Source organism: Cicer arietinum, chromosome 3 (assembly GCF_000331145.2).
Source record: "Cicer arietinum cultivar CDC Frontier isolate Library 1 chromosome 3, Cicar.CDCFrontier_v2.0, whole genome shotgun sequence".
Classification (NCBI taxonomy): domain Eukaryota; kingdom Viridiplantae; phylum Streptophyta; class Magnoliopsida; order Fabales; family Fabaceae; genus Cicer; species Cicer arietinum.
In genome coordinates, this window is record NC_021162.2 from 70,146,681 (window position 1) to 70,169,297 (window position 22,617).

The 22,617-nt window shown below is 29.6% G+C and overlaps 4 protein-coding genes across 4 annotated transcripts; 1 reads left to right on the forward strand and 3 right to left on the reverse strand.

Moving 5' to 3' along the window:
* Positions 1–519: 519 nt before the first annotated feature.
* On the reverse strand, positions 520–5,567 carry LOC101502844 (phosphatidate phosphatase PAH1-like). The gene is made up of 11 exons (XM_004493852.4): positions 5,328–5,567; positions 3,729–5,189; positions 3,037–3,626; positions 2,866–2,939; positions 1,971–2,055; positions 1,537–1,623; positions 1,389–1,461; positions 1,246–1,289; positions 1,012–1,140; positions 819–917; positions 520–727 (listed from the first exon to the last, which is right to left on the reverse strand). The coding sequence occupies exons 2-11, from the start codon at positions 5,017–5,019 to the stop codon at positions 674–676; spliced, it is 2,526 nt and encodes an 841-aa protein (XP_004493909.1). The 5' UTR covers positions 5,020–5,189; positions 5,328–5,567; the 3' UTR covers positions 520–673.
* Positions 5,568–6,208: 641 nt separating this feature from the next.
* On the reverse strand, positions 6,209–7,664 carry LOC113785826 (phosphatidate phosphatase PAH1-like). Its single transcript, XM_027332913.2, has 2 exons — positions 7,384–7,664; positions 6,209–7,245 (listed from the first exon to the last, which is right to left on the reverse strand). Exon 2 carries the CDS (start codon positions 7,073–7,075, stop codon positions 6,209–6,211), a length of 867 nt encoding a protein of 288 aa, XP_027188714.1. The 5' UTR covers positions 7,076–7,245; positions 7,384–7,664.
* A 6,004-nt stretch (positions 7,665–13,668) lies between these two features.
* LOC101503164 (protein CANDIDATE G-PROTEIN COUPLED RECEPTOR 7-like) lies at positions 13,669–15,444 on the forward strand. The gene has a single exon (XM_004493853.4). It carries the CDS (start codon positions 13,796–13,798, stop codon positions 15,116–15,118), a length of 1,323 nt encoding a protein of 440 aa, XP_004493910.1. The 5' UTR covers positions 13,669–13,795; the 3' UTR covers positions 15,119–15,444.
* A 4,544-nt stretch (positions 15,445–19,988) lies between these two features.
* LOC101503482 (uncharacterized) lies at positions 19,989–20,893 on the reverse strand. The gene has a single exon (XM_004493854.4). The coding sequence runs from the start codon at positions 20,595–20,597 to the stop codon at positions 20,133–20,135; it is 465 nt and encodes a 154-aa protein (XP_004493911.1). The 5' UTR covers positions 20,598–20,893; the 3' UTR covers positions 19,989–20,132.
* Positions 20,894–22,617: the final 1,724 nt, after the last annotated feature.

The following is a 22,617-nucleotide window of genomic DNA, read 5'->3' on the forward strand; positions in this document are numbered from 1 at the left end:
TAAAGAACGTGTAAATTAAGATACATTTCACAAAAGAATGAGAACAAAACAAGGAAGCAATGGAAAAAAAAGCAAGCCAATAAAACCGTAATTTTTGCCCAAATAATATGGAGAAAAATCAATAGTCATTGTAACTATGTTATAAGACCATAACAAAACTATGGATTTTGAGTTGTTATATTATTAATTACTTTAAAAAGTTACTTAATCATATATATAAAGAAAAAATTAAAAACATACACAACCTCATGTAAAAATTGCATGTTTGGTTGGGCTGTCAACTTTTGTATAGTTTTATTTTGAAAAAGAAAAACGTAAGTGCATTTTCTTAGGTATTTTTGTATCATTCTTAACTTAAAATACACCTTTTATAAATAATAAACTTTGAGAAAATTACGAATTTGAAGAAATCATAAAGAAAAATACCTATGCAAATGCACTTAACTTTTGTCCTTTTATTTTTGTATAGGATGATAGATACTTTTATTTTTTAATGACTTTCAGAGTGAACATCACAGAGAACCGTTAAAAAACTTGTATGACATTGATGACTTTCAGAGTATAGTAAGACACTTTACAAGTATGACACAATTTTGTGCCAAAGTAGTGGGTTGAACATATAGCATTTCGGTTAAAGAATACTAGTAAAAAATTAACTAAAATGAACATAGAACTAATCAATTTCTGGGAAAGGCATTCTCCAATAATTCCAAGAGTTGAAGTCCTCCTGCCAAAAATTGAAATTGCAAACAAAAATTTATTAGTTTTGAAGTTCAAAAGTAGAAAAACTACCTGTTGTTTCGGAGATACTTTCTCACCTGTTCAAGCAAAGACGTAGGTGGGAACATGTCATTGACGAGTGTGTGTAGGGATGTATAAGATTTCGCATCGATACGATGACTTATTGCCACCTCGCCCTATTAGTTTTCATAAGCATTTAGTTAGTGTCATGTGAGAACTAAAGAAAATACTTATTGTCAGAAGTAACAATGATCCAGGGTGGATGCACACCTTAGGATTAATGATAAATATTTTGCCCTTCGGAATTCCTATCTTACTGTAACTAAGTTCATCTGTGTCTCTATTGCCGAACCCCGCGTAGAACGGGTTATAATCGGAAGGGAAAAGTCTTTTGATATCCTGCAAAATATTATTATACAAACATGTAAGTAGTTAGTAAGAAATTCCTTTTGATAGAGCTTTCAAATTGCACATTAGTGATAAGGGTTTGTGTCTAGAAATTACCTCTAGACAAGCAATCTTGAACTCATGAGGAGCTCTTCTTATTACTTCCATAAGTAAATAAGACAAAATATTATACAAGTCAGATATGAATATACATATATAGAAAATCAACCTTAATTTTTCTCACATTAAAAGTTACTCACCTTCTCGGTAAAGGGAGGGAAATAATCCATCAGGTGAAATAACAACAGGTCCATTTGGTAAGGTTTTTCCATCCTGCAAATATACAAACTTATGGTGTCAGCTAATGCAGTAGGACTGTATATGTCAAATTTATGGTTGTTTCAATACCTGTTTCAGGTTAACCAAAAAGTTCCTTGTTAGATAAGCCTGGACAATAGCACGGGCACTCAAAAACAGTAGCTGGTATCCATTTTCCTAACACAATCAAGATCTAGTATAAGACATGAATCTTCTTTAAATAAAACTCAAAAGAATCATAAAGTTTCATTATAACAACATTTCATATTAAACAGACAGAAAAAGTTATGCTGAGTGCTGATAATTACTAAATGTATTTGCATCTAAATCTAAATTTTTAAAGGAATAGAAGGATTTCAAAAGGAATAGAAGGTAATCAAATATTCATTAAGTGTGCAAAGAGAAGCAGAGAAAAACGTGAAAACATTGTAAAGTCGTGAAAGATGACTATGGATGTAGTTGATATCATTTCACTTATATGACTGCAAAAGAGCCATTATCTGAATGTACAAGAAAATACATACCTTTATAGCAGAGAAAAGTCTTGCCACACCAGTCTGGTTCCAATCTTTTCCAACTAAAGGCATGAACTGCCCCAAAACATCAGATCTGAAAGGAAGAAATTAGTAAAATACAAAATACAATCATTTTTAAGGAGGGATTGATTGGGCATATAATATGTATGGACACGTAGGGAGTTGTAAGACACCTTGATGAATCTAGCATTTCTTGTGCTAGTATTATAAGTGATTAACAAAATTGGTACTTTAAAAAAATCTAAAAAGAAAAAAGATAAACATATTTCTGAAATCATAGCGCAAATCTGCCCTCCATTCCCGCTGCAATATTTCTTAATTTCGTTCAACTTTCACAAAGATATGTCTATCTAGTCTATTAGAATATGCAATCAAGTAGAACATATTTTGTTGAAATCTAACTATATACATACGACGCAGAGCCAAATATTGCTAGAGTAGTTACTAGTCAACTAACCTTCACCAAAAACGACCGGAAAAAGATAACGAAGATTCTTTTCAAAATTTAGACAAAGGATTGCCAGGAAAATGTTATACAGCATGCACACAAACTACTGATAGATGTTTAGGTTCATCTCACTCTGAAAATCTGATTGAAGATATTTTTAATAAACCATAAGATTATTCAAAGCCAAACCATAAACCAGAACCTGTAGTACATTTTCCTATTTTCATGAGGTAAAGTATATTTTGAAGTATCAACAATTACCGAAATTTAAATGGCAAGTCCAAACTGGGATTTCAATTTCTAAAATAAATGTCCATTTAAGTAGGGAAGTAGAGAACAGAGATAAGGTAAAGAACAATAGCAACGGCAAAGCAGTATTTTTGTCAAGTTCAAAAGAATTATTAATAGCCTACGAAGTATTTTCAGTAGTCTTACTTGGTAATAGTTCCATCCACATCTGAAATTACAATTCTTGCATTCCACTTCCATAAGTAAATATGAGCATCAACCTGTCATGTAATTAAAAGTTCATGCTAAAATAAGCAAAATCCCCAACCAATGTATAAATAGTGATATGGGAAATTGGATTCTTAATGAATGTCAAACCTGTTGTGCTCCTAGAACCCTCGTAGAGAAATTGAATGTTACTATATTTTGACCATCTTTGAGATTCAATGATGCTACCATCTCATTAGTAGCAACATTCGTCCTAACAAATTGCTTGCGAGGAGACTCACGGCTACCAGAGCTTGGAGTTGGCTCGACAACAGAACCTAGCAAATCAGATTCGGAATCTACAAATATATCCTCGCTTGATTCATCGCCGCTAGTGTGCTCAACTGTCTTTACTTTCCGAAAAGCCATAGGCCAGAGTCTCCACCTACGTCCAGATGAAGATGGTCCCGGATTATCATCCCTGGACTTCAACACATCATCCTCTCCAACAGGAATTGTATCTTCAGGGTTAACAGGTAAGTCATAATCAAACGCAGCCGTTCCGAGAACAAGAGGAGCAGCCTTTTCCCACAGAAGATACCTCTCTCTGAACTTCACAACAAGATTTTTATTCTTAGTTATAGATGCTGCAGAGCATCTAAATTCCTCTTCAGATATTTGATGTGCTTCAAACACTCCAGCAGCAGCGGTAAAACCCATACCCGCCTTAAGTTCGTGACCACAAAGTGAGATATCAAATCCTGCGAATTTTAATGATAAAAGCAAATAATCAATTGACTTAATCAAAGAAAAGCTACATAATAAAAGAGAAAATAACTTGAAGCACAATTCTTAGTCCTTACTCAAACCAGAATGACTTTGATCCCCATCATTGGAAGTTGTTGTCTGAGATACCATTACCTTATCTTCCTCACTAGTACTTTCGTGTGCAAGGATTTGTTGACTCTCATTCCATTCCGTATCGTTAGTACCACTGCCAGAAGTAGGTGTAAGGGTTGATGCCTCATCAATATTTCTAGATTGTTTGGTTCTCTCTTGTTCATTTTCATCAACAACTGAACAATTTTCATTAGATTCCCCTGCTGAATTTTGATCCACCAATGAGGACCCTTCATCTTGAGAATTGTCATTTTCAGCCTGCTGCTGAGCAAGTTCATGCAAGTCCAAACAACTTTTAAAGACACTATCCCTCTTTGTACATGATGCAACTTCTTCTGTCTCAGTTTCCTCTGTGTAACAACTAGGTCCCTCCTTACCAATATTAGAGCTATAAATACTGGATGGAACATCAGCTGTTGAAGCATCCAACTGACTAACATAATCAGTAGAGCACGCATCTTCGCCAGTACTAAACTCCTCATTTCCTTCATAGAATTCAGTCCCTTCACCTGGTCCCAAATGAAACTGAGGAATTTTTAACTGCAAATTCTCCTCAGTCTGCTCTGATTCTGAGATAGGAGCTGTCAATATATGACCATCAACACTGACCAAGACCACCTCCGGAAGTGAACCCTGCAAGTCCACAAAATTCTCTCCATCAAGATTGTCATATTGACTACTCCCGTATTCCAACAAATCAGCTGAACCTTCAATTGTGGGCTGATCATCTTGAAAATCGTAAAATCTCCTACCAATATCAGATTCCGCCTTCTGAAGTTTTGGCAAAACCGAGGAACAATCTTCACCTTTCAACTGAAGAACCCCCGGATCAGATACGGTATGCTCAAGTCTATGACCAGTAATATCATCCACACTCAGATTTTCGTAATCAATTTTCACACCACTGCCTTCTGTTAAAGATTCAAAGTTAGTAGCAGCTTCAGCAGCCACATTTGACTCACTTTCTTTATCATCCTCATCCACCTCTTTTACAAAATAAGCCTCCCCCGAATTATCAAGATACATATGAAAGTTCGCTTCAACCCCATTAACATTTATCTTAACAATCTTTTCGGCACCTTTAAGAACACCCTGAAATTTACCGAACCGAACATACCACGGCGTGCTCCGAAAAGTCCCATCTTGTTGCTGAACAACAATGACATCAACAGCACCACCAAAGGGATGAAAAGGGGTAGCAACTGAATATACACCCTTTGTTATCAAGTTTCCAAATTTTCCTACTACATTCATTCTGAATTTTGGTAGGCCCAAAAAACAGGCCTCAAAGTTTCTTGAGTCTTACCCTACTTTTAATAATAAAAAAAAAAAACGCTTTCTTTCCAATAAATTATCGACCCAAGAAAGATTATATGAAATTCTCGGTTTCTTTAGAGTGATTATGAATTCTTGCAGCAACAGCACTGCATAAGGATGATAATGATAATTAAGATAATGAATTTTGACTAAGTCGTCATATAGAAATTACAGAAAATTTAAAATAATTTGAAAAGAAGTGACATTGATATAAGAAAACATGTACCAAGAAGAAGAAGACTTACAGATTGAGAAAACGAATTGGGAAGCTCAAGAAGAAAAATTGAGGGGAAATGCGGGTGTTTGATTTTGGTGCAATGAGGTTGGTTTCTTTGTTGAAGTGCTTTGAATGCTGGAGTTTCTTGTGGGGTTCCCCCAAGTTAGATTTTATTTTATTTTTTTCTCCGCAAAAGGGTTTGGAAAATTGAATTGGATAAAACAGACAAAATAAGGTGTCAGCATTAAATATATATGCATATCTAATCCCAGAATTTCAACCCAACGAGGACTTTTTAGTCATTTCATAATAGTACTCAATCAGACACCGGCCACCTTGCCCACCTCGTGGCTCTCGTCGTCGAGTTTTTAGTTTCTTTTTTTATAAACTAGTAAAATACTTCCTTGCTGGTACTGGGTTGTTACTTTATTTTTCAGATAATAATTAAAGAAAATTAACAAAAAATTATAGATAAATAATTTAATTTATTATAATTAATAGTAATCAAATAAAATTAAATTTGATAATGAGTGAGAAATATTAGATAACAATCTCATTTTATATTGTATTTTTGTATGTATTAATAAGAAATATTTGACAGGTATCTTTTTAAATATTTACCAAATGTTAAATTTTTTTTTTAATATTTATCTGGCTTTTTTTTTGTATCAATAAAAAATATTTGTTCCATGATGTTTTATATTTATTAATGGAAAATATTCTCTTGTGTATTTCTTATGTATCATTGACAAATCATTGTCTTGTAATTTTTTAAATTTATTAGTAATAAATATTTGTCTCGTGTTTTTTATATATAAGTTATAAATATTTATTTTGTATTTCTTTAATATTTATCAATAAAAAGTATTTGTCTTGTGTTTTTTTATGTATCAGTGATAAATATTTATCCTATTTTTTTTTATATTTATCATCAGCTGTTGAAGCATCCAACTGACTAACATAATCAGTAGAGCACGCATCTTCGCCAGTACTAAACTCCTCATTTCCTTCATAGAATTCAGTCCCTTCACCTGGTCCCAAATGAAACTGAGGAATTTTTAACTGCAAATTCTCCTCAGTCTGCTCTGATTCTGAGATAGGAGCTGTCAATATATGACCATCAACACTGACCAAGACCACCTCCGGAAGTGAACCCTGCAAGTCCACAAAATTCTCTCCATCAAGATTGTCATATTGACTACTCCCGTATTCCAACAAATCAGCTGAACCTTCAATTGTGGGCTGATCATCTTGAAAATCGTAAAATCTCCTACCAATATCAGATTCCGCCTTCTGAAGTTTTGGCAAAACCGAGGAACAATCTTCACCTTTCAACTGAAGAACCCCCGGATCAGATACGGTATGCTCAAGTCTATGACCAGTAATATCATCCACACTCAGATTTTCGTAATCAATTTTCACACCACTGCCTTCTGTTAAAGATTCAAAGTTAGTAGCAGCTTCAGCAGCCACATTTGACTCACTTTCTTTATCATCCTCATCCACCTCTTTTACAAAATAAGCCTCCCCCGAATTATCAAGATACATATGAAAGTTCGCTTCAACCCCATTAACATTTATCTTAACAATCTTTTCGGCACCTTTAAGAACACCCTGAAATTTACCGAACCGAACATACCACGGCGTGCTCCGAAAAGTCCCATCTTGTTGCTGAACAACAATGACATCAACAGCACCACCAAAGGGATGAAAAGGGGTAGCAACTGAATATACACCCTTTGTTATCAAGTTTCCAAATTTTCCTACTACATTCATTCTGAATTTTGGTAGGCCCAAAAAACAGGCCTCAAAGTTTCTTGAGTCTTACCCTACTTTTAATAATAAAAAAAAAAAACGCTTTCTTTCCAATAAATTATCGACCCAAGAAAGATTATATGAAATTCTCGGTTTCTTTAGAGTGATTATGAATTCTTGCAGCAACAGCACTGCATAAGGATGATAATGATAATTAAGATAATGAATTTTGACTAAGTCGTCATATAGAAATTACAGAAAATTTAAAATAATTTGAAAAGAAGTGACATTGATATAAGAAAACATGTACCAAGAAGAAGAAGACTTACAGATTGAGAAAACGAATTGGGAAGCTCAAGAAGAAAAATTGAGGGGAAATGCGGGTGTTTGATTTTGGTGCAATGAGGTTGGTTTCTTTGTTGAAGTGCTTTGAATGCTGGAGTTTCTTGTGGGGTTCCCCCAAGTTAGATTTTATTTTATTTTTTTCTCCGCAAAAGGGTTTGGAAAATTGAATTGGATAAAACAGACAAAATAAGGTGTCAGCATTAAATATATATGCATATCTAATCCCAGAATTTCAACCCAACGAGGACTTTTTAGTCATTTCATAATAGTACTCAATCAGACACCGGCCACCTTGCCCACCTCGTGGCTCTCGTCGTCGAGTTTTTAGTTTCTTTTTTTATAAACTAGTAAAATACTTCCTTGCTGGTACTGGGTTGTTACTTTATTTTTCAGATAATAATTAAAGAAAATTAACAAAAAATTATAGATAAATAATTTAATTTATTATAATTAATAGTAATCAAATAAAATTAAATTTGATAATGAGTGAGAAATATTAGATAACAATCTCATTTTATATTGTATTTTTGTATGTATTAATAAGAAATATTTGACAGGTATCTTTTTAAATATTTACCAAATGTTAAATTTTTTTTTTAATATTTATCTGGCTTTTTTTTTGTATCAATAAAAAATATTTGTTCCATGATGTTTTATATTTATTAATGGAAAATATTCTCTTGTGTATTTCTTATGTATCATTGACAAATCATTGTCTTGTAATTTTTTAAATTTATTAGTAATAAATATTTGTCTCGTGTTTTTTATATATAAGTTATAAATATTTATTTTGTATTTCTTTAATATTTATCAATAAAAAGTATTTGTCTTGTGTTTTTTTATGTATCAGTGATAAATATTTATCCTATTTTTTTTTATATTTATCATTCACAAATATTTATCACATATTTTTTTAAATAGTTTGCCCCATCATATTTTATATTTATCATTGACAAGTATTTGTCTCGTGTTTTTTATGTATCGACAAATATTTGTCATATTATTTTTTATATTTATAAATCACAAAAATTTGTATCTGTTTTTTATGCATCACTTATAAATATTTATCAATTTTTTTTACTTTTTATCGATGACTAATTTGTGTCATGTTATTTTAATATATATCACACAAATATTTATTTCGTATTTTTTTTATGTATCGTTGAAAAATATTTGTCACATGGTCTTTTACATTTATCTCTAACAAATATTATTTTGAGTTTTTATGTATCACTAGAAAAAAAAAATCCTTTAATTTTTTGTATTTATTAGTAATAAATATTTGTTTTGTGTTTCTTATACATCAGTAATAAATATTTAATACAATTTTTTAATATTTATCAATAAAAAAAAATTATATCGTGTTATTTATGTATCAATGATAAATATTTATCATGAGATTTTTCATATTTGTCACTAACAAATATTTCCTTTTGATCTTCTTTCTCAGCTTATGTGTTCTTTACTCTCTTAATAATAGTAAAAGAAATAAAATAAAAAAGAATGTATTGTTAGAATAAAAAGATAAAGAAAAAAATAAATAAAGATGATTATTAGTAGAAGATTAATTGAGAGTGAGTGGTATGATGAAAAATAGGCTAAGAGGAAAATAGTGGAATTGAGTGGGTTGTGGTGAGTAGGGATGAGAATAGAACACCATGTGATAAAAAATGTCAAACTACATGCTTATTTAAGTCTAATAAGTCGGTATATTTAAATAAATATAAATAATATTTTTTTTACTATTATAACTATTATATTAAATTTTGATTTTTTTTTTGTCATGTATTCAACTTTTAGTAAGTTACGCATATTAACATCTTTTAATTTTTGACATATTTAAATGTATTATTATAAAATATAATTTAAGTAAGATGTATATAAAGTCATATTTTTCAAAATGTAATGTTAAATATCAAAATATAACCTAATTTTATTGACATATTAACTCGATAATCTATTTAAAGATATGTTTGATTACTTATTCAAAAATATTAGAATAAAATTGATTTTTAAGTAGACTAACAAGCTATATTAGGCTTCTATTAAGGTCAAATATAAAAAGCAAGTCTATGACATGTCACATGCCAAACTTAGATATTAAATCTTTGATATGTCAGGCTCAGACCTAACAAAACCTAATTAGGTCCAACCTATTCATACTCCTAATAGTGAGTGAAAAGATGAGTGTGAGAGAGACCTAGAAAATTGAGTTATGTTTTGAATTAGAGAGAGACAGATAAATAAATAAATAAAGGAGATGTGTTAATAAAAAAAAAAAAGACATTTGACCTTTAAAATAATCTTTTGTTAGACTTAGAAGTAAGAAATTACAATTGAGGGCATTGCTTTTGGCCATTCATTAAAATTGAATAAGGCAATTTGGATTTTTTGCTATAGGTTATAATTCTTATATTATATAGTAGATTGGGATTTTTAATTGGGCTTAATGATCGTTAATTGTCATTATAAATATTTTTATATTGACAATGAATACAAGTTATTGGTTGAATGATTATTTGATCATGAAATTTATATTTATATTGTAATATGATGAAATCAATCATTATCGTTTACTATTAGTGTAAAATTAATTTATACTGAAAATTGGACAGTTCTTTTTCTCTTTTTAATCCAGGATCAATTTGTTACGATTATAAAAATGACTTAAAAATTCAATATTTTAGAAGATATTTGTTCATAATTTTAAAATAAAACACAAGTTAAATATAAAAAATAATTTAAAAATTGGTATAAATAAAAAATTAAAAGTTGGACAAGTTGAACTGAATTGAACGTACTATAATAAAAATTGTAATAAACAAAATAAACTTTTAAAAGTGGTTAAATTATTTTCTAAGAAATATTATTAAAAAAAAAAAAGTTGTAACCGGCTCTTATTTAAGAGGGTAGTACAAATTCAAGTTAAATAAAATTTGTGTCATAATTTTTTATTTTATTTAATTGTATTGGATTAATCTTTTATCTTTTTTGTATCATATAAGTTCTTTTCGTCATATAACATGCACGTTATTGTCTTTTTTTTAACACATTTTGTTACAACTTATAATAATGCACATGTGGTTGTTGTGGGCTTAGGTGTATTAAATAATATTAATGTGAAAATTTTAGATGAAAAATAATATTTTTAAATTAATTTTTTATTAAAAAATATCTTTATCAAATTTAACATCATCGTATTATTATTTTTGTCACCTTTCAACATTTCACCATTAATCTCAAATATTTCAACAAATAGGTAGGACAAAAATATTCAAATTCAACCCTACCTAAATTACTTGTCAAAACAAAATTCAGTCAAGTTCTGGACTACCTAAAAGAATCTAAGTTTCTCATCCGTTGAGCTGAATAGAACGTACTAATTTAAATTAAAAGTTGCACAAAAATTCTCAAGTGTTTTTTTTTTTTTATCTTATTTATTAATAATTAATATGGGATAGATAAGAATGATAATAGAATTGAAGTTGAATAAGATTTGGTGGGATGATATTTCGTCTCTAAGGATGAAGTGATGGTACTTGAAGTTAGAGGTGGACAAAGAGGCAGATTCAGTCCCAAACCTCACATTCGGACCAATCGACATGTGACACTTGTAGACCCATAACCTTTTAAAGCGGTTTCTGTTGGGTGTCGGATTAGACGGGTCAGATTAACCGGGTGTTAACTGAAGAGCTATTGTGTTTTTTGACTGAAAAAGTTAATAAAAATTAATATTTTTTTTCTTTCAAAATACTAATTCATTGCTTATAAGAATGGAGACAATGTTTGAGTCATATCTAATTATGTGGTCATAATTCCCAGATAGGGTGAGATGGAGAATGGAAACATTGAATAAAAGTTTATGAGATTTTAAGGTTATAGTTTGATTATCAAAAAGTTCAAAGGAAATTTAGGTTATAGGTGGATTTCGATGCATGTTTGATTTTAGGGCTAGGGTGAGACAGAAGTGATGGTGACATCGACGATGGTGATGGCAACGACAATGGTGTGAGGTTGTGACTGTGTGAGCAACAGAGACGAGAGTTTGAAATAAAGTGAGACAAATGAGTTTGAGAGTGAAAGAGGAAAATGAGAGAGACCATTAAGGTTTCAATTCAACAATTGGTTTTTTTTTTTTTTTTTGTTATAAACAAAAATAATAAAAACTTGAGTTAGGCCGTGTATATTGTATGGTAAGTATATTGTATTCATGACTATGTGTGAATAATAATAATAATAATAATAATAATAATAATAATAATAATAATAATAATAATAATAATAATAACAATAATAATAATAATAATAATAATAAATTCAGTCGGATTTGAGTATCGATATAAATTAATCGTTCAAATTCAACAATATAGACTCATCTAAACTCTTATTTTTCATTCATCCAACCTATCAACTCGAAGAAATATGACTTCAAACTTAAATCTTCTATTGGATCGTTTGGATTAAGTCTGGTCAGCATATGTTGACCACCCCTACTTGAAGTCACCCTAAAGCTCAAGTAGTTGATCGAATAAGGAGTATAGGTATAGCATATAAATTGTGTCTCTTATATGTGTATGAGCAACAATATTTTGTAGTGGTGTATGAGCTTGTTGATATTCTATTTATTCATGACTCTTGGAGGTACGGACAATAAGTATGAGAATGATCTAGAAGGTTTCAAACGCATGGGCAATTAGACTTGTTATGCTTCAAGACAAACTATACCTTGACTCGATCCATAAGAGTAATAATTTAGTCTCTTAGGATATGGATATGTAAAAACTTGAGTTAGGCCGTGTATATTGTATGGTAAGTATATTGTATTCATGACTATGTGTGAATAATAATAATAATAATAATAATAATAATAATAATAATAACAATAATAATAATAATAATAATAATAAATTCAGTCGGATTTGAGTATCGATATAAATTAATCGTTCAAATTCAACAATATAGACTCATCTAAACTCTTATTTTTCATTCATCCAACCTATCAACTCGAAGAAATATGACTTCAAACTTAAATCTTCTATTGGATCGTTTGGATTAAGTCTGGTCAGCATATGTTGACCACCCCTACTTGAAGTCACCCTAAAGCTCAAGTAGTTGATCGAATAAGGAGTATAGGTATAGCATATAAATTGTGTCTCTTATATGTGTATGAGCAACAATATTTTGTAGTGGTGTATGAGCTTGTTGATATTCTATTTATTCATGACTCTTGGAGGTACGGACAATAAGTATGAGAATGATCTAGAAGGTTTCAAACGCATGGGCAATTAGACTTGTTATGCTTCAAGACAAACTATACCTTGACTCGATCCATAAGAGTAATAATTTAGTCTCTTAGGATATGGATATGTTTAGGGTGGTTGTGAATTTATGGTATTTGATTTTGAAGCTTCAAAATCAAAATATGTTGGAGTAATTTGGAGATGAGTTGATATTTTTATTTAATTTCAAAATATTATTTTTTAAAAACTCAAAATTAAAAAAAAATTATAAATTTTGTTTCTATTTTTAAATTAACATGTTCCCATTAAACATAAACATCAATTTAACAACCATCGACCATCATATTTAAACACTACCATCGTCATTGACCATCCACCTTCGATCAGTGTCCGCAACCTCTCACCTCCGATCACCGTCAACACTATCAACCACTCATCTCTAACAACACTACCACTATTAACCACCTACCTTCAACCAGCACCACCATCACCAACCATTCATTTTCGATGACCACCAACATTAAATTTTGTTGTACCTAGAGAAGCTAAAAAAAAATGACTTTCTTTCTATAAAAAAAAAATATATGATTTTCTCTTTTGAAATTTTTGGTATTTTGAAGAAGTCAAATATTTTGGAATTAATGTGTTTTTTTTTTTAACTCAAATTTTGACTTTCTAAAAATGAAAAAAATAGTTAAAAAAAGTTTTCAAAAATAAAAATGGTAAAGTAATTTTATTTGAAAAAATATACAAGTGCATTATTTTGGAGATGAAATCTATAGTGCACAGGTGCAATATTAAAGTACTGAAATTAGATAAAATTATTTCAGATAATTGAACTTTTACCAACCTTATGAGATTAGAATTTAGACTCATGTAATTAAATTTAAGTAGTAATAAATCTTCGATAGTATGTATGTACAATAACTGTCATTAATTTATTAATAATTAATTTTTTCTCTAAGTGTACATTCATTATGCATAATAAGTATAAGACATAAAAGAAATTAGTTAGAAATAAAATGAATGCTTAATAGTATAGGTAGCACGTCGCATAGTGGTGTGGTAGAGTGAAAACAACACCTCGTCTTTCAGATCCATTCTTCTTCTTCTTTCTTCTTCTGAAACAGAATCACCAATCCCTCCTCTTTCAACAATGTCGAAACTCTACATCCCCTTCATCCTCCTCCTCCTCTTTTCCACACTCTCCCTCACCAAAGCAGAAATTAAATCCCTCACAATAAACTCCGACACCCGCCCCATGATCCTCTTCGAAAAATTCGGTTTCACACATAAAGGCCACGTCACCATCTCCGTCTCATCCGTCTCCGTCTCCCTACTCTCCTCGACCACCTCCCAACCCGAATCCTCCCGTTTAGGATTCTTCCTTCTCAACGAAGAAAGCCTCCTCCAAGTACTAATCGAGATCCAACAAAACCCTTCCTTCTGCGTCCTCCAATCTCACTACATCTTCCGTCTCTTCACTTTCCGTGATCTCTCCCCTCCTCCCTCCGCTTCCTTCAACCATTCTTACCCCGTCACTTCCCCTAACGAATACAGTCTCTTCTTCGCTAATTGTGCTCCTGAAACCTCCGTTTCAATGTCCGTTCGCACCGAGATTTTTAACCTAGATTCCGATGGTTCTAAAGATTATCTCTCCGCTGGTCAAACTCAACTTCCTTCTCTCTTTTTTATCTTCTTTCTATCTTACCTAATTTTCTTTGTTTTTTGGCTTTACACTTGTTACAACAATAAACTATCTTTTCATCGAATTCATCTTCTTATGGCTGTTTTGCTTTTGATGAAGGCTTTGAATCTTATTTGTGCTGCAGAGGATAAACATTATGTTAAAGTTACTGGTTTACCTCATGGTTGGGATGTTTTGTTCTATATTTTTCAGTTCATTCGTGTCGTTGTACTGTTTACCGTTATTGTTTTGATCGGTACTGGTTGGTCTTTTCTCAAGCCATTTTTGCAGGATAGGGAAAAGAAGGTTTTGATGATTGTCATTCCTCTTCAGGTTTTGGCTAATCTGGCTTCTGTTGTTATTGGTGAGACTGGTCCTTTTATCAAAGATTGGGTTACTTGGAATCAAGTGTTTTTGCTTGTTGATATTGTTTGTTGTTGTGCTATTATTTTTCCAATTGTTTGGTCTATTAGATCTCTTAGGGAAACATCTAAGACTGATGGAAAGGCTTCTAGGAATCTTGCAAAGTTGACACTTTTTAGGCAATTTTATATTGTTGTTATTGGGTATTTGTATTTTACTAGAATTGTTGTTTTTGCTTTGAGAACAATTGCTGCTTATAAGTATCAATGGGTGAGCAATGCTGCTGAAGAAACTGCTAGTCTTGCTTTTTATATTGTCATGTTCTACATGTTTAGACCTGTCGAGAGAAATGAGTACTTTGTCCTTGATGAGGAGGAAGAGGATGCAGCTGAAATTGCTCTCAGGGATGAAGAAGAATTTGAGCTTTGAAGTAAAAGTTTCTGTTTTTGGAATTTTGCACTTGCCCTTTTTGTCGATCTCTCTCCCATGCCACAGATATCAGGTTGTTAGGCGAAATCGATACTGTATTTGTGGTGGTTGTGGTCCAGGTTCCTCTTTTTATCGGTTTTTCGCTTACCCTTTTCTTCGTTGTTTCCCTCCAAGCCTTCAAATCAAATGTTGTAGAGAAGTGTCCATAAAGGAATACTCAATACTGTCTGTATGTCTAGCTTTCTTTTGTTGATGAATTATGCGGGATAAACAAAGCTTTGATATATGTATGTCTCTTTAGAAATTGTACACTCAATTATTACTTACATCATGTTCTTTGACTGATAATTCTTCTGTGGATTTTCTGCTCGAGATTATGCTGAGGATAGGTGTTGTACATTTCTGTATTCATTAACTGGTTTCTTGCCTGAATCAAACTTGTCATAAATATTGTTGCCTTCCTTGACATTTAGCACTGGCGTGCAATTAATTACATCTTGTTATGTTTCAATAGAATGTCTTGCAGTTTCATTTGGCATTCCTTTCCATAATTCATATTACTCTTTGATTTTGTTTTTAATATACAACAAGGTATTAGTAGTTTGTATGGGGTTCCTTTAAAGTCAGGGGAGGAAGTATGTGGTTACTTTTTCTAAATCTCTATGCACGGATACATGTTAGTGTGTGATACGTATACCAATATATTAATTCATTGTTTGGCATAAAAGTTTTTTTTTTCTTTCTTAAATACCACTAACACAACCAGCTGGGATAGATTAGTTTTAGACCACTAGACAATTCTTTATTTTTTTGGATAAACAGTGTCTTTGAATGATGTGAGACGACATTACAATAGTCTTTAAAACTACAAAAATATACTTACATATGTTTTTCGATATACATTTTGGTTTTTAAATGTGTGTCTAGTTAATTAGTTTGGTTATTATATATATATATTGGTTAATTTAATTCATAAAATTATTAGCAAGAGATATTTAAAGATAAAATTTGTCAATGACTATAGTGTGTCTCATACATCCTTATAGACCAATATGACTGTTTATTTTTTATTTTACGAAGAGAACGTATCAAATGAGATAGTTAAATTTTGATCATACAATTATATGGTTATGATTGAAAGTTATTTAACTAACACGTAACCACTTAAAAAAAAATTATACGACTTTTTCGTCTTATTTTAATCATTCATGTATGATTGTGGTTGTGATTAAGAGTTATTTAACTCGCATCTTAAAAAAAATTTATGCTTTTTTCTTCTTATTTTAATCATCTATATATGATTGTGTAGTTAAAATTTAATTCTTTTATTTTTTTCACTATTAAATTCATCTCATTTGATATACTAAAATTAATTATATAAAATAGATTATATATATATATATATAATAAATTCTATAAATATATATTTTTTAGTTAATTTTTGATTTTATATAATGTGCTCTTTCTACTGTCTAATTCTGATTCGTTCCTATTTAAAGTTAATAATTTGTTCTTGAGAGTCGGGTATTAATATCAATTATTGATGAATAATTAATTGTTGAAATTGTATATATAACAAGTCATGATTTCAATTTATGATTTTGTTTCGCTTTTCTTAATTTTAAATACTTATTGACTCTTGATCCATATCAACTCTTTTATTGTAAGATCTTAAATGATAAAAATGAAGTTTTTATTTTTGATGTAAGATAAAATGAAGTTTCAAAATTTATTTCTGTTGGCTTTTTGAGTTAAACTAAAATATTTATTTGATTTTCGTAGTTGATATTAGGCCATCTATAATGGGGTGCTTTCTTTAATAAGCACCATATCAAATATAAATACTTCCTTTAAAGAAATTGGTGTATTTATTGGCATCTTCTTTTTCACCATTTTCTGCGCGTTTACAAAGTTATTTACACGGTTTATTTAATAATTTTTTTGAGGTTTAGAATTTAAAAGAATGGTATTCATTAAATATTATGCATAAAAAAATTATAAAATGAATGATATATTCCAATAAAATATGTTATAAAAAATTTGTATTTTCTATCTTTAATTTCTCTATTTTTTTTTATTTTTCTCCTCTTAAAAATTTAAAATTATATATTAATAATACCGAGTCAAATCGAATCCAATACTACTTTATTGTTTTACTCTTTAACCTTTTTTTACCATATTCTATAAATCAATCTTTTATTTCTTATTTTCTCTTTATATTAATTTTTTTAAGATAGGTGTGTCTCTCTAATCATGTATGAAGCTGCCAAAAAAATATTAAGACAGGTGTGTCTCTCAGATCATGTATGGAGGTGCCTAAAAAATTAACAAAGCATAACCCTTGAAGATTCCTTCAAAACTATTTTTTCTTCGATTTTATTTATTCAAATGTTCCCTCTGATTTTTTTTTTAAGAAATAAATATGTTAAAATTTAGTTAATAAAAATTGATGCATTTAGCTTTTAAACAAAAATTGATGTATTTGATCAAATATATTAATTTTTATTGATCAAATTTTAATTCATTTATCTTTAATTTTATTTATCAATTGACACCTAATAAACTGAAAAGTGGTGGTCTCTAAGTCCTTCTGAATACCGGGCTCACAACCATTGAAGGGCATTACAAGCTTTTGAAGTTTATTTATTTATGAACCATGATCATAATCTTTCTTAATTTAAGTGAATAGAATTTAAATTTTGCTCAATTAGCGTAAAGTCGCCTAAGTATAAACACATCATAATATCTAGCCAAAAGATTTTGAATTTAATTTATATATATCAGTCAATCACAACCGTTAAATCAATAGTGATATTTAACTTGTATTAAAATTACATTAAAAGTATAGTTGTCGTATAGTGATATTATAAAAAAAAAAATACAAATTGATTATATATATATATATATACATATATAAAAGAAATTCTAAAAATAAAAGAAAAATGTTTTCACTTAGTTTCTGAGCTTGTTTCATGCCCCAAGTTTCTACAAAGACAACACAATGTTGAAAATATACATTTGGATGACAAAAAAAAAAGTGTTTTTATATGAAAGTAGTCGGTGCCGACAATTAATTTGTAAACATTGCACTGACCCTTAATTTACGTTGACATCTTTAATTTTTTAGACTGACTATTTTAAAATTTTATATTTATACCTTATGTTCTAAATAAATACATGAACAAAGATTATCTTTTATCTACACTAAATCTAATCTCTCTCAACACTTATATACTATCAACACCTCACTATGTGAGTGTTACAACGGCAGCAGCCTACCAAAAGCCACCACCCACCATCAAATTTGTTAGAATCTTTGAATTTTGATGGTAGGATTTTGTGATTTATTAATTTTAGGAACTCAATTATTTGACATAGTTAATTTAACTCTATTAGGGTTCGATACCATATTATGATTGAAAATAATTATTTTATTAATTAAAAAAATATAGGTATACAATATTTATACTACAACAGAAACAGATGCAGTAAAATTACACAAGAAAGATAAACTAACCATAATCTAACTATAACCTATCAGCCCCCTACAAACTGGATCACATATGTCAATGTGTAGCTTGGATAAAATGGAATGAAAATGTGAAGGATGAAGAGATTTGGTGTGGATGTCTCGTTCGAGGAAGAAACATGAGAAGATGAATGATTCCTAACATTAACTTGTCACGAACTAGGTGACAATCCAACTCGATGTACTTAGGATTTTAGGCAATTTGGATGGCCGATATGTTGTCACAATATATGAGAACATGTTTCCTCATGGGAAAATGAAGATTGTGGAGAAGATAAACTAACCATTAAACTTCATAGATTTGACTAAAGACATTAGAGTTTTACTAATAGTATTAGATCGCATTTTGTATTTACGTTCAATTTTTTAGATTCAAATATGAACTCTAAAAATACTAAGATAGTCGATATACTTTTCGACCAACAAAATTGTGTTTTTTTTTTATATGGTACTTTTGACTTTGGGTGAAAAACTAAATTCTCATAATTTTGTTTCAAGTAAAAGCTAACGTTCCAACAAAAAATGTCATCATGTTAATGAGAATTTCAATACTTCACAATTACATGGATGAAAGCAAGATTCTTACTCCTATTTTATTGTTGATGTGATTTATTTGCAGTACTTTTTCACATAGTAATTAGTATAATGAATTGTTCCATTCACTAATACTTTTTTCTTTCTTTCTAAATTCTGTAAATAAAGTTTAAAATACTCTTCTTGTTTTCTTTCTTTCTAAATTCTACAAATAAGGTTTAAAAAAGTTATACAACATCATATTTTGTGTTTTTCGTTAAAAAATATTTTGTATTAAATAACACTTTTTTTTAGATAATTTTAAATATTATGCGATTCTGAATACTCTACCTACAAAAATCGAGAGAAACGATAATCATTACAAGATCAAACATTTTTTCACTTGTTATAACCATGAAATTACAAAATATCTAAACCTTCATCAATTAAAATTGATTTTTTTTGGTTGCACAAAATATTCCTAGGTGATAGATTAATTCATTAAAGTACGCATATATATTTATTTATAAGGCTTTTATATACATAAGTTGTAGATTGAACTCAAAATTATATGTTTAAATGTTTTAATTGTCCACCAACCATATCACATCATATTAAATATTAAATCTGTTTTTCTATTTTATTTTAATATTTTTCAAAAGTTTTAATCTCATTAGTTAACGATAATATACGTATATTCGGTAAAAAATATATATATATATATATATATATATATGTTTAAAGAAGTTTTTGTCTCCGACATGTTATTGAGAATATAATATCTTTCTGCAAGACACCTAGTAGTAAAGTTTTACTGAGAATATCATATCTTTTAAAAATAAAAAATAAAAAAGAAACTGAGAATATCATCCTTTGCTAACCTTACATTAACATTTTCCACATTCTTATCTTAAATAAAAGCTATATATAGTTATTATAGTTGATTTATAAAAACATGAAAACAAACCTTAATTAAATGTGATAATTTTCATCGACAACATCAACACTAGCACAGCAAGACAAGAACCTTCGAAAAATACTAAACAAAGCAGAACACGATATCTCCTTAACTTTTTTCCAACCCAAATTCTTCTTCCCAACAAAAACAACACGTTCTTTCGCTTTAGCTTTCGCTTTCACTTTCACTTTCACCTTAACCTTTCTCCTCCCAAAACATTTTTGTGTCTTATCCATCACTTTCTTCTCATCATCTCTACAAAATGTGTAGCTTCTCAGAAACAACTGTCTACAAGAAATGCTATCCACCACCCTCGGATGTTGTTTTTCACCCCCCTTTTCTCTGCCGTCGGAACTCACTGACCTCACAAACGCAGCATCTGATTCCGGCCACTTGTAGAGGTTCACGTACGTGGCTCTCACCGGAACACGTGGGTCACGTGCATCGTTGATGCAATTCGATATACAAACAGAGCTCATCTTTTTTTCTTTTCTTTCAACTTCTTACTTCTTAGGCAATCTTCTTGAGACGAATATAAATTGCTAGAATAATTAAAGAAAAAATTAAAAGGTAATAAAAGCTTCAATTGTAAGAAAAGGGTGTGGGAAAGGAAAGAAAAGAAGAATTAATCGAATGGATTGATAGTGGAATTTTGTCACGTTATATCATGTGTGATGATTTGTAATCACTATGTTTTTTACATATACTTTTTTTTTTTTTATGGAGAGTATGTGTTGTTAATTTGTTATGGCATTATAATACACTACACGTATTAAAATTTGTTTTGAAGGATCCATGAGGTGCCAAAATAGAGGCAATTGGAAGAATCATGTTTTTCTTTTTTAAATTTTCTAGTACTTTGCTTGCCTCTTTGTTCTTCATGATGTGACTCGGTTGAGGGTTTTTTAATATTAAAATAATAAAATAGTCTTTTCTGCACGAAGTTGCCAAGGGAAAATATATTTTAATAATTGGGATAAATCGTATAGAATTTGCAAGAGACTTTTGTTTTTTGTAAATTCATTGTGAAAATGGAGGATTTGGCCCAATAGCAATGGCCAATGGACAAGGCTAAATTTGCTTTCAATACAAGGAAAATATATTGCGCCTTTAAAAAAAGGCAAGGAAAATATATTTATTGTTTATTTAATTTGTAATATATTACTAGTATAATTTTAATGTATTAAATGTAAAAAATTATACACACTTGCCAAAGTTATTGCACCGTGTTCTTCATATAAATAGTCAACGGTGTAGTAGCTTCTAAAAACAAATAAAAAATTAAATTGTACTCTTAGCAGTAATATGCTTTAGTGAGTAGGTCTTTTATGTTTTTTTTTAATTAGATTTTTTAAATAATATTTTATTTGCAACATTAAAAGAAATTAGGTGGTCGACGTTGATATATGGATAACAGTGGTGACTTAAAAAATTATAAAAGTAAATAATTTCATATTGGTTTTTTTGGTTTTAGAAAAATACATTTATGGTTAATGTTCTAAGTTTAAAGTAATTTTTGCTGAAACTCAAATTTTATGTTTTAAGTATGCGTTATCTTTCGCTTCCACTTCATCTTTAAAAAACCTAAACTCAATTTGTAACTTTAATAAAAAAATCTAAATTGTCCACCATGTGAATTATAGAAAATCAAAATAAAAAATTCATCATTTCAACAAAAATTATTTAACGAGTTGGTGTAAATAAAAAAAAATCAACTATAAATCCACTAAAAATAAATGAGTTGTTCAACTCATTTTTAATATTCTTCAAGATGTTTTATTTTTTTGCACAAACTTTTGTAAAATTTGTTTTTGTTTTTATGATTTCAAATGTCAAGGAGGTTTCAAGAATAATCTTTTTTAAAGTTTCAAGAACGATTTTTTATGGGCGGCAAATATGTAAATTTTGTTTTTGTTTTTAATTTTATGGGTGTCATGAATAATTTTTTATGAACAATTGAAAGAAGTTTATTTCTAAGCTACATGTTTTTCCTTCTTCCACCAACATAAATTAAAATTTTCATTGTCAATCTTCATCATAAACTTATAAAAGTCCAAATTTAAAAACAAAGCAAATCTAAAACTAAAACAAAAAATATATAAAAATTGGAATATAAATTTCGGCCTAGGACAATAGATTTACGGTGGAAGATAATTAAGAGAAAAAATGATTAATAGCTCAAATGAAATATGTCTTGAGAAAATTAAAAAAATATATAGGTAAAGTTAGGAAATGAGTCAAACTTGAATGACTACAATGAGTTTCATATTTTTGGTTGGAAGAATTTTAAGAACTTTTATGAATATTTTTTAAAATTATTTTTCTCATGTTAGTAGTATTATACATACGTCATCGTTGTAACAATCAATTTGACCTTTTTTTAACATAACTAATGAATATTTTTGCAAACCAACAATAACATAAACACTAACATTGTAAATAAAGTGTCATTTAATATATTCAGAAGAAAAAAAAAATAAAAAAAACCTATCCAAAAAC